General features: G+C 46.5%; 1 protein-coding gene across 1 annotated transcript in view; it reads right to left on the reverse strand.

Moving 5' to 3' along the window:
• The window catches only part of TACC3 (transforming acidic coiled-coil containing protein 3), a 93,700-nt gene that overhangs the window by 50,170 nt on the left and 30,796 nt on the right, over positions 1-12,734 (reverse strand). Inside the window, exon 4 of the mRNA XM_082273912.1 lies at positions 1,268-2,416. Within this exon, the coding sequence (XP_082130038.1) occupies positions 1,268-2,416 (1,149 nt within the window). The remainder of the gene's footprint in view (positions 1-1,267; positions 2,417-12,734) is intronic.

Consider the following 12,734-nt stretch of genomic DNA (forward strand, 5'->3'; position numbering starts at 1 on the left):
GGTGACCGGACCCGGAAATGCGCATGAAGAAAAAAGGTACTTCCTTGCAAAAAAAAAAAAAAAAATAGTTTACATAGGTAAAAGCATTTTTAAAAGGGGATTACGTACATCTAAACTTATTAAAAATGGGAGGAAATCCACTTTAAGTCGCAGCAACTTCAAAAAGGTTCCTGCACTATGGTCCAACTTTCATGTGACTGCAATGTAAACCCTAAAATCACAGCTGAATGCTATACAGGCAACAGTTGTCCATTAGCATTGGTCAAAGCCAAAGTCTTACCCACTTAAATTACAAAGTCATGCAACTTTGGCGTAGTACACGTGTGAATGGAGCCTAAAGGATGAGGTTACACGTTCAACCAGTTTGGGGTGGAACATGTTTCAGCATCTTCAGCCGAGCCCCCAACCCCCCCACCATTCTCTGTGAAAGCAGGCGGGGGGGGGGGGGGATTTTATCCCTGTACCCACAGTCATTTGAAATTAGATCAGCTGTGAGGGGCTCTGCCCACATGGGCGCCTCATTCATATAGTTTCCTGTAAATGAATGTCTACAAGTAATGTCCGCTGTTGCAGTGGATGTCTTGTACTTTTCAATAAACAGCAAGGGTGCTATCGAGTGCTCTGGCAGTTCATTGATCTGCCTGCTCTCAGGTAACTAAATGCCTGTACGAGGTATCTGCAGGAGCCTGAGATAGCACCTGTGGTCTGTGGATCGTGGGTGCAATGCTCTTCAGGCTTAAAAGTAAAAAAAAAAAAAAAAAAAAAAAAGGGGTGAACTTAATCTTTAAACCTGAACTCCCAGGGAAGACAAATCCTACTTTTAGTGGGGCTGTTTGAACACTGCAAGGAATAAATGCTCATTTATTTCTGGTATTACAGAAAATGCTCTCTGATCTGATCCCCACGCCAGCAGTATTTTATCCCCTGCATGTCAGCAACTGCATGTCCTCCGATTTCATTTGCAATGCCTGGTCCTTAGGCTGCATTGAACATGAGGACTCCGAGGTGTCCCCAAGCAAGAAATGTAGGAGAGCTCCAACCACTTGGGAAGCTGCAATCGGGTAAAATAAAACTACTTTTTCTAGTACCCTAGACATAAATTGAGCATTCAACCCTTGCAGTGCAGAGGCAGCCCCACCGCAAGGGAGGCTTTGTCTTCCCTGAAGAAACCAGATTCCCCACCTTTTGTTTTGGTTTCTCAAAAGGCAAATTGCTCAAGTCTAAAACAATTCAAATACCAGTCCCCATGCTATAAGATGGTACTTACTGCTCAGCTGGTTCAGATGTGGATTTATTGGCTTCAGTCTTCTCTACTACGCTTGCTGCTTCGGTTGGAATGTCCTCTTTCTCCACAACTGGAGCATCAGTTGTAATCTTGGAGACTTTAGGTGAAGCAACAATTTTTGTTCCCCCACATCCAAATGGGTTAAAATTTGGATCATCAAACTTCTCCCAGTCAAAGTTGTAAGCAGCTTTAGGAACAATAACTTCATCTTCAGGTGGCTTTGGAGGATCCTGCACCTTTGGCTTCTCAGGCCCTGTTTCTTTGGTCACAGGTGGCTTCTCAGGCACTGTTTCTTTGGTCACAGGTGGCTTCTTTGCTGCAGTTTTTACAGGTAGTCTCTTCCCCAGTTTTTTTGGTGGCGGCTTAAGAGGAGCATCATTATTGCCAAAATCAAATTCAAGCTTTAATGGCTCAGATTTATCACCTTTACCTTCTTCTGAGACAGATTTTTTTGGCGAGTTCTGCAGCTTTGAATTTTTTGGAGAGTTCTGCAGCTTTGAACCTCCAGTATTAAACGGGTCTATGGAATCAATCTGATCGAGATCAAATTTATAAGACCCTTTTGGAACTGGTGGAGAGTGAGGAACATCAGCTTGTGATGAATCTACACCATCAGTGACAGCAGCTGGTATTACATCAGCTATAGAATCTTCTCTACCATCTTCCTTCTCGGCTGGAATGATTTTCTGGTCTTCATCAAGAGTTGCTGTAGTATTTGATGACAAAATCTCCTGGACATCATTGTTGGCTGTCAGAGGGACGGTGTCATCTAATCCTGATTTACCAGAAGTATTTAAAACATTATCGCCAGGAGTAAACTGTACAATGACTGGAGAATCGGTTACATCTGGATTAACTCTCAAAGCAGATACATTTTCAGTGGCAATATCAGTACTATCAGTGGCCTCAGACAAGCCTTTATCCTCTAGATCAGCCAGAGAATCTGGGACATTTGTTGGCCCACAATCCAGTTTCACAGGAGAATTCTGCATCGTCTTCATACTTTTGAATGGATTTATCGCATCCAGTTGGTCAAAGTCAATGCTATAGGCACCAATGCTTCTCAATGGGGTTTCATCTTCAGTCTGGGTTGGGGGATCTATTGTGACCGTTGTGGCTTCTGGAATTACACTGTTGAGGAAAAAAAAGCGGACATTTAAAATAATTGAGCACAAGTGGTCTTCACATGACTTAAACGTGGTTATAAACCTCAGGCATAAAATATTAAGCATATAGTGTATGCTTGTCTCAATTAAGAGCACTAAGAGGGGGTTACTAAAACTGGTGTGCATAGAACCTGGTCCTGGTGCAGCTGTGTATATTAACCAATCAGCTTCTAACTTTTTTCAATTAAGCTTTGACAATGAACCCTAGAAGCTGCATGCAGAGCTGCACCAGATTGTGTGCACCAGTTTTAGTAAGTTCCCCAAAGTGTTGTTTCTGTCTGCTGCTACATTCCTCGGCTATCAGCATGAGCCACTTCTGACAAGTTTTCCGACACCAAGAGAAATAAAGGTGAAGGGGAGGGATCCCCAGCGGAGTGAAAGCCTCAGCTCTATTCCCTTGTGCAAGGGGGCATGTTTCTTCCCCCCATTCAGCTCTCCCTGAGCTCTGCAGTGTGCAACTTCAGCTCTCCACCCCCTTTTTTGAAATCTCAGATAAGCTTTATAAAGTCTGGCCTTTAAACAGGTGTAGGGAAGAGAAGACCTCAGATAAACACATTCAAGTTATGTAGGATTGCTTTCATCTGTGTATCACCTGAGGATAGTCCCTTCACTGAGTACATGGAAGGGTTTACAACCACTTTAAGCTGCAAAACAAAAAAGCAACAAATAAAATGCAGTTACACCTGAATAATGGTTGGAAAAGTGATCTTCATCACCTTCTGCTACATTGTATTTTGCAAATCTAAATCAGAAGCGTATAATAATTCCTTATGCATTATATCTAAAGTGCATTAAGAAAACATTACTGGTCGATTATAGGAATGTGTGTATAAGTAAAGCGCCATTCTATATGACAGTTCTTTACATGCCAGAAGTCTCCAAAAAGTTTTCTCCTGGTTTTCCAGGATTAGAGAGCCAGCAGCCATCTTAGGATAGGTCAATTACATTTCTATGGGAGATGTCTACCATGCTATGAAAAGTAGGGATAGACCAATATGTGGTATCGACCGATATTTTGTACAGTTAAAGTTTTGAAAAATAGACAATTTTTGACACAAATCTGGTACTGAACATGTTAATTTTTGTTTAATGCTTAATGGCTGGCACAGGGCCTGTGGATGTGGATGGCTGGCACAGGGCCTGTGGATGTGGGTGGCTGGCACAGAGCCTGTGGATGTGGGTGGCTGGCACAGAGCCTGTGGATGTGGGTGGCTGGCACAGAGCCTGTGGATGTGGGTGGCTGGCACAGGGCCTGTGGATGTGGGTGGCTGGCACAGGGCCTGTGGATGTGGGTGGCTGGCACAGGGCCTGTGGATGTGGGTGGCACTGGGCTGCTGTGGGTGGGTGTATGGCTGTGATACACTCCCGCGAGACTAGTCCTGACTCCAGACGAGGCTGGTGGCCTAGGAAGGCATATTGACGTCACAAAAATAAATCGCAATATCGGCCAGTTCCAGGGCCGATACCGATCTATCGGGGAAAGTGCATATCGGCCTTGCCGATAATCGGTCTATCCCTAATGAAAAGGGTCTCTTTTTGAAGATTAATTGACCAACTGTGCTGGCCTACATCTTATCTTGTTACACAATTCTTTTAAAAGTCATGGATGATGTAATAATTGCTCAGAGTGGTCCTAGGCTGATCATTTGCATACAAATAATCCTATACAATTTGGAGGTAATCTTGTCTGAGGATGTTGCTATTGGAAATTACAAACACTTGAAGCTATAGGGGAAAGTTTCCCCTTATATATAACCTCAGAAGATTGGCAATTCTTTTCAGCTTTCAGCCAGTCTTGTGGTTCCAGAAAGAAAATCAGTATGGCCTGCAGTGCAGTTTAAGTGAAAGAATGGTCTTGGCTAGAGATCAATTATAACACCAAGTTTCTACATCATGTCTCACTACTAGACCCATCATGATCAGTCATCTGCTCCACTATACAGCCTTATTGCTAGGAAATTGTTTGCACCAGATCACTTACTACCATTCCACCCACTCCTTCCATAAACTGCTTCCCATTAAGACTGGTTAATAATTTAGTCCCAATTGCTAGAGTCAGGGCATTGCTCAACTTCCTGTTCTTTGCCAGAAAGCCCATCTGGTCTGGAAGGGGAAAAAAAATGCACCTACAGTACAAGCATGTAAAGCCTTTATGTGGCCTTACCCTTTTATAAATCTACCCGTGCCAACAGAAGTTTACCTTACAGGTTTGACAGCCTGGGGCTGCTGGACAAATTCCACTACCACCGTGATAGAATACCACATGCTCTGAATACGTAAAGGATCTGGTTTATAAACCACCACATTACAGGGCTAAAAATGGATTTTTTGTAAGATCTTACCGTAAAATCCTTTTCTCTTAAGCTCATTGACAGACGTAGTCTTCTTGATTCTCAAGAGCTGGGTTATGTGTTCTCCGCAGGAGTAGGACTAGGCAGAAAGACAAAACGTTCTGGCTCCACCTTAGGGGCAGTCCCTGAGGGTATATCCTCCCTCTCTCTGCTACAGGGAATCAGTTCTGTTTTAAAGCAGTACAGAGAATTTAACCCAACCCAACTCAATGATAGAGGGGCGGGTACTACGTCTGTCAATGAGCTTAAGAGAAAAGGATTTTACGGTAAGATCTTACAAAAATCCATTTTTCTCTATCGCTCATTGACAGACGTAGTCTTCTTGATTCTCAAGAGCTGGGACATCCAGAAGCAGTGCCACAAATGAGGGGTGGGATTGACGAATCAAATCCAATCTAGAAGGCCCAACCGGTGCCAAACTAGAAGTTTTAAAGGCTCATTATAAACAAAGAATGAGACTAAAGAAAAATTTTCCAACGGAAAAAACCCTCGAGGTAGACCACTGGTCTCCTCAAATTGCGGCCTGCAAAACCTTGCGGCCAAAACGAGGCATCAGACGATGCCATTACATCAACTTTATAATGTTTAGTAAAGGTATGCACCGACGACCAGGTAGCCGCCTTGCACACCTGGACCACTGACGCCTGATGGCGAAAGGCCCATGACGCACTAAGTGCCCGAGTGGAGTGCGCCTTAACAGGGAACGGGGGCTCCCGACCCTTAATAGAATAAGCCTGTACTACCGTCTGTCTGATCCATCTGGAAATGGTCGCGGCAGATGCAGGCAACCCCTTCTTGGGTCCATCTGGGATCACAAAAAGTGAATCCGTCTTGCGAAACGAGTCTGTCGTTTTCAAGTATACCCTGATCGCCCCGGACCACATCCAAGGAGTGTAAAGCAAACTCCCAAAGATGACTGGGCTTAGGACACAGGGAAGGTAACACAATTTCTTCATTCAGATGAAATTCTGAAACCACTTTTGGTAGGAAGGATGGATTCGGACGAAGAACCACCTTATCTCTATGAACCACCAGATATGGTGAACGACAAGATAATGCGGCCAGTTCCGACACCCTGCGTGCAGAAGTAATAGCCACCAAGAAGGCCACCTTCTGGGACAACGTGGGTAGAGGAATCTCCCTAATATCTTCAAAGGGAGGTTTCTGAAGAACCGACAACACTAAATTAAGATCCCAGGGGGGTAACGGCGCGTGCACTGGCGGAGCCAGATGTCGCACCCCCTGGATGAAGTTCCGCACCAAGGAATGAGTAGCCAAAGGCTTCTGAAAGAAGATGGCTAATGCTGAGACCTGACCCTTGATAGTACTCAAGGCCAGTTTCTGCTCAACCCCTTGTTGCAGAAAAGCCAATATTCGACTAATCGAATAAGACCGAGGACGGAACCCCAAAGGTTCACACCATGCAATGTAGGACTTCCATGTGCGATGATAAATCTTCCTGGAAGTCGCTTTCCTTGCTTCAACTAGAGTAGGAATAACTGAAGCTGACAAACCTTTGTCCTTCAGCACCTGGGTCTCAATAGCCAGGCCGTTAAAGCCAGCGATCGTAAAGCAGGATGGAAGATCGGTCCCTGAGACAGTAGATCCTCCCTGAGAGGAAGTCTCCACGGGACGTCCGCCACCAGTCTGACCATGTCGGCGTACCAAGCTCGACGAGGCCAGTCCGGAGCTACCAGGATTACTGGGATTCCTTCCTCCTTTATCCTGCGAAGAAGTCTTGGCAGTAACGCGAGAGGAGGGAAGGCATATATTAGCTGGTATTGCCCCCACGGGGCGATCAGTGCGTCTGCGGTTTCTGCTAGAGGATCGCGGGAGCGAGCCACGAATCTCTGAACTTTCCTGTTGAATCGTGATGCCAACAGATCCACATCCGGGGTGCCCCACCGTAGGCACAACTGGTGGAAAACGTCTGGATGGAGGGACCATTCCCCCTGATCCAGGGTCTGACGGCTGAGATAATCTGCCTGCCAATTCTCCACCCCCGGAATGAACACCGCAGAGATTGCTGGAACAAATCGTTCCGCCCAGCGAAGAATGCAAGCCACTTCTTTGGCCGCTCGGACACTCTTGGTGCCCCCCTGGTGATTGACATAAGCCACGGCCGTGGCATTGTCCGACTGGATCCGAACCGGGCTGCCCTGGAGCTGCTCGGTCCAGTGAATCAGACAAAGTCTGATCGCTCTCAGTTCCAATACATTTATCGGCAACCTGGATTCTTCCGGGGACCAAAGTCCCTGGACAGATAACTGACCGAGAATTCCTCCCCATCCGGATAGACTGGCATCCGTGGTCACTATCGTCCAATATATTGGCAGAAATGACTTTCCCTGGCTGAGCATCGGAGACCGAAGCCACCAGACCAGAGACTCTCTGGTCTGTTTGCTCAATCGGATCTGATTGTCCAGGGATTCCGGATTCCCGTTCCATCTGAGAAGAATCTCTTGCTGAAGAATTCGGGTATGGGACTGGGCAAATGGGACTGCTTCGAACGAAGCCACCATCAACCCCAGAACCCTCATGCAAGTCCGAAGGGAAGACCAGCTGTTGGACAGTAACAACTGGACTGCTGATTGAATCTTTCGGAGTTTCCCTACCGGAAGAAAAACTCTTGTCCTGGCAGATATTCGAGCCTCTGGGTGGGAACCAGAAATGACTTGCTGGTTCACCAGCCACCCGAATTCCTGTAAAGAAATCATAGTAATTTCTATGTTTTGTAGCAAGGTCTGAGGAGACTCTGCATGAAGCAGAAGATCGTCTAGGCAACCAAGGATCGATATACCTCTTTGGCGCAGAAGTGCCAACATTGGGGCCAACACCTTTGTGAAGACCCGCGGAGCCGTGGCGAGACGGAAAGGTAACGCCACAAACTGATAGTGGTTCTCCTCTACGGAAAAGCGTAGAAACCGCTGATGTCCTGCGAAAATGGGAATGTGAAGATAGGCGTCCTTGATGTCTATGGACGCTAGGACATCCCCTGGATGCAGGAAGGCTGCTACCGTGCGAATGGACTCCATTCTGAATCTTCTTATGTTGACGAAAGAATTGAGTGCTCTTAAGTCCAGAATTGGACGCACTTTGCCCTCTTTCCTGGGTATTGTAAACAGGTTTGAATAAAACCCTTGAAACCGTTCTGTCCAAGGAACATGGACTACCACTCCTTGTTGTAGTAAATCTGTGACTGCTCTCCGCAGATCTTCTAAACGATCTGAGGATAGTCGGATATTGGAAGGGAAGAATCGCGCCGGTGGAAGAGATCGAAACTCGATCTTGTACCCTGACCTTATGACTTCGCAAACCCATTTGTCCGGGATTCTGGAAAGCCATGGATCCGGGAACCGGCGAAGACGTCCCCCCACCCCAGTTATGGGTGGGGGCGCACCTTCAGGCTTTGGATGGTTTATCTTCAGGTCTGGAGGGGGCGGGCTTTTGCTTGCCCGACCAACGACCCCTGACGCCTCCTGCAGGAGCTTTGGAGGACTTAGTTTTTTCACCCGCGGGACGAAAAAACCTCTTGTGAGCAGAAAAAGAAGGCCCTCGTCTTTGACGAGTTCCTCTACCTTTAAAATTTTGCGGTAAAAAGGTGCTCTTTCCACCCGTGAGATCTTTAATGATCTCATCTAAGTTGGCTCCAAATAGACGCTCTCCTGAAAAGGGGATATTAGCCAATGCTTTTTTGGAACCTTGGTCGGCTAACCAACCTTTTAGCCACAGTGTACGCCTGAGAACCACTGCTGAGACTGATGCTCGCGCCAATAATGGAGTGGCGTCTAACGCCGCATCACACACAAACTGTAACCCCTGTATCATTTGTTCCAACAAATCTGATACCGCCTGAGGGACCTCTTCCAAGTCCCGGCGTAACCACTTGGTCCATTCAGTTACAGCCTGCGAAACCAGACCAATAGCTATTATAGGTCTGAAAGCTGATCCAATCAAGGAAAAACATGGTGCGAGACATAGCTTCTATCTTGCGATCCACTGGATCTTTAAAAGACGGAGCGTCTTCTAGAGGAATAACCGTGGCTTTATTCAATCTAGCAATTGGTGAATCCACCACAGGTGGTTCTGTCCATTTCTTAATAAGGGTTTCCTCAAACGGATAACGCCTGTCAATGCGTTTAGAAATAGTAAAAGTGCGTTTTGGCAGACGCCATTCTTCTTCGATTGGATTGCCAAAACATTTGGGCAATGGAAAAACCTTTGCCACTTTGATGCGTTTTTTAGTCCCAAAAGGGATTTCAGTTTCAGCTATTTCCGATGGAATACCCTGTAAACCTTAAGGTCTCTTGAACAGATACAATGAGTACGTTTACCAACGCTTCCTCTCGGGCTATGGCGGATGCCGAAACATCCTCCTCACTGTCTGAAGAGACAGGACCCGAGACACCAATCCCAGATGAAGTACCTGCAACTGCAGAAATAGGCTCAGAGTCTGAATCCGAGGTTTCAGATAATAAGGGGTTAGGCGGGGGTCGCTTTCTTGCGCCCTGTCCCTGACAAGCCACTTCCACCCGGGACACAAAAGTTTCCATAATAGCTGACAATGATTCAATTGTCAATGGGGTGCTGGAGGATCCTGCAGACCCCTCGAGGGGATCCGGAGGAGATACATGAGTGGCAGGGTCCATGTTAATACAGGACACCTTTGCCAGCAAAACAAAAAAACTTTTTTTTTTTTTTTTTTTTGTGTGTCTCCCCCTAGCGCAATAGCGCCCCTCAGAGTACCTGCTTCTCGATCCCACAGAGAGAGGGACCCCCAAGGCTCACCAACCGATGCAGTGCAGTTTCCAACCAACTGCAGTCAGCGTCTGTCTTACACAGACTGGAAGGAGCTGTTTGCTTTTTCCCGGGTAGAAGGCGTGGCTCCGCCCCCTGTGTACGCCTTCCGGCGTTCCCAGCTCTCCACGAGGTAGCTGGGCTCACAAAACATGGCCGCCCCCATAGAAGAGACATAAGACTCCAAAAACATGGCGGCCGACGTGACCTGAGGACATACATGCATTCGGTCTACGGCAAAATGGCGGCGGACCGCCGAAATCGTTTTCCCAGCACATCCACCTGCATCTCTGCTAAGAGGCGATATATGGATCTACAGAAGATACACTACACATAAGGTAGGATTATACCTCCTATGTCTGCTGTAATGTTACAGTCTGCTGGGTAGAGTGTTAGCTCTTAAACCAAGTCCACTTCCCACAAACACATGCTGTATTACAAGGGGGACTTGTAAGTATCAGATATATACTGACCATATATGGAGGGGCCCATAATACATACTGCCTCATAACGAGGAAAAAAGGGAACGTTTACTCACCATACCGAACCGACAGGCACCCTCTCTTCACAATACCCTCTCCACCGGGGTGGGGGTTTGTGGACCACTCCGGACGCCTCGACTCTCTGGTACCTGGCGTCCAAGCGAGACTTTTAACTCGCAAGGTCAGTCCCTTCACTGGGACTCCGTCGCGGCCGACCCAGCGCGGAGCTCTGGTCTGCACGCGCTCGTAGGCAGAAACCGGGGTGACCACTGGATCTCAACATCCAGCCCGTCGCCCGGCCCCGCATACTTACTTGAATATGTCGCGGCCGACCAAGCGCAATGCCATGGTCTGCGCGCGCTCGTAGGCCGGCTGGGGTGACCACAAGTGTCGCCCAGTCCGGCATTTTTGCTTGAAGATCTCACAGGAAAAAAACACTGGAGAAAACTACCTAAAAAATGTCTTTTTCTTAAAGAAAAAAAGTCTTGCCAGGACCAAAAGATCCCAGCAAGGAACTTAGGTCCTTACTCCTGACTAGACAGAAAAAAACTGATTCCCTGTAGCAGAGAGAGGGAGGATATACCCTCAGGGACTGCCCCTAAGGTGGAGCCAGAACGTTTTGTCTTTCTGCCTAGTCCTACTCCTGCGGAGACAACATAACCCAGCTCTTGAGAATCAAGAAGACTACGTCTGTCAATGAGCGATAGAGAAACTTGGTTTCTGGGTTGTTGACCCATATATAAGCCTGGTTTGCTGGACACTCGCTATATACTAGGATTGTTGTATCCTGAGACTATGTGGAACATTACACCAAGAAAAAGGAGCACAAATTTAGGATCTATGAACCCTTTTGGTCTTCTCTACTGTAGTAGTCACAGGTGTTAACTGTCTTTACTCATGGTAATAGCATATCAAAAAAGTCATTAAAAAAATGGTTCAACATTCTAAAAAAGGAATAAGGCTGATGTGTAGGCAACTTCTAGGGGGGCTTGCCAGGTACCGGTGTGGGTTTTTTTAGTTCCTGTTTATATCAATGTATCATAAGTCTAGGCTGTACATGCAGCACAGAGGTAGAGTGTCTGCATGTACACACCCCTTCCTGATGGTGAAATGCGTTGGGTGGGGGGGTTACGTAGCCATTGACGTCACTCCCAGGTGACACGCACACCAATTCTCCATGTTGGGAGAGGGCGGCTGGCATAGGATAGACTAACTGCTGAAATTTGGTGGCGGCTTGGGCACAGAAAAATGTGTATTATTCCCAATACCTTTGTCTATCACATTTTAAACATTAAACTGGTTGCACAATGAATGAGTGACTTTTTATCCTCAAGTGACTGATCGGAGAGGAGAAAACAGGAGAGTGGAAACATGGAGCTTGGCATAGTTTACACAAGCACATACAGACCTAGTACCGTGTTTGGGTCAAAGCATCTGGTGAGAAGAGAGGAGCTTGGGCATGTTCGGGATCCTAGTCCCAACCCAACTGCCTGGTCCCTGCCAGAAGAATGCACTGCACACCACTAATCACAGGCAGCGAGATATTGCCAGGTCTGCAGCTGCACAGACCAGGAAATGTCTTATTGCTGGTGTTGAATGCAAGCTTCCTGGTGGGATCGGGCAGGTGGGTGGGGATTCGGATCCCGAACATGCCCGAGCCCATCTCTACTGCTGACTGCCAGTGTGGGAAGAGAAGGGAAAGGAAAGGGAGGGTTATGGAAACCCCAAAAAGCATGTTTTTTGAAGAGCACTATTTTTTGCATGATTAAGAGTGGAGCACAGTTTGAAGACTCTGGATAGATCACCATCACCACTGCTGGAATTTGACACATGTGCTGGACTGCTATATTAACACTTCAGTGTTTTATATTTTGGTGTGCAATTTGTTGGGGTATTTAGAAATTGCTGGTTTATATTGTTATAAGAGATACATCTTTGGTGTAGTGATTTTAGTTTATAGAATATACACCTACATGAATTGATTTGCCTACCTGTAGGACACTAAAACCTAGTACACACTAGGTTTTTTATTCAACCCAGTGGAAAAAAAAAAAAAATACATGAGAAAAAAAATAAATGAAAGCTTGGATCAGGGCTACTGTACTAACAATCCAGTGTTCCTACAGCGATCTCTCTGCTGAGCTATCGTGTTCTGACGGGGGAGAGCCCCTCCGCCAGAACACTCCGGTCAGCGGTCTCAGCCATCGGCTGAGAGCACTGATCGGGAGCCAGTAGGCTGCTGGTTTTCCAGCATACTTATCCAACAGAAGCCAAATGAACAGCCAGCTTCTGTCAGACCGGCTGCCATACACCCAGGCCAAATGTCGGCTTTTTTTTTTTTAACTGGCTGAGGTCGCCTGCTATCCGGCCCGTGTGTACCTGTACTAGGCCCAAGTAATCAAACCATTTAACACATGTAGACACAGGATTGGACTATCCAGAACAGCGAAGAAACAAAACAAAAAAAAAAAAAAAAAAAACACAAAAACACTCCTAATTTACATTCGAGTTATAAGGATATCCTGTCCAATGTTGAGACATGCAGTTACCAAAACAAGATTGGAATTCCCATTCCTTTATCTGGATTTTAATTCAGACTCTGTTGTAACAAAAAAAAGGTAGCTTTTTTTTTTTATTTCCCCTTGCAGTTATG

Source organism: Pelophylax lessonae, assembly GCF_965119305.1.
Source record: "Pelophylax lessonae genome assembly, chromosome: 1".
NCBI lineage: Eukaryota > Metazoa > Chordata > Amphibia > Anura > Ranidae > Pelophylax > Pelophylax lessonae.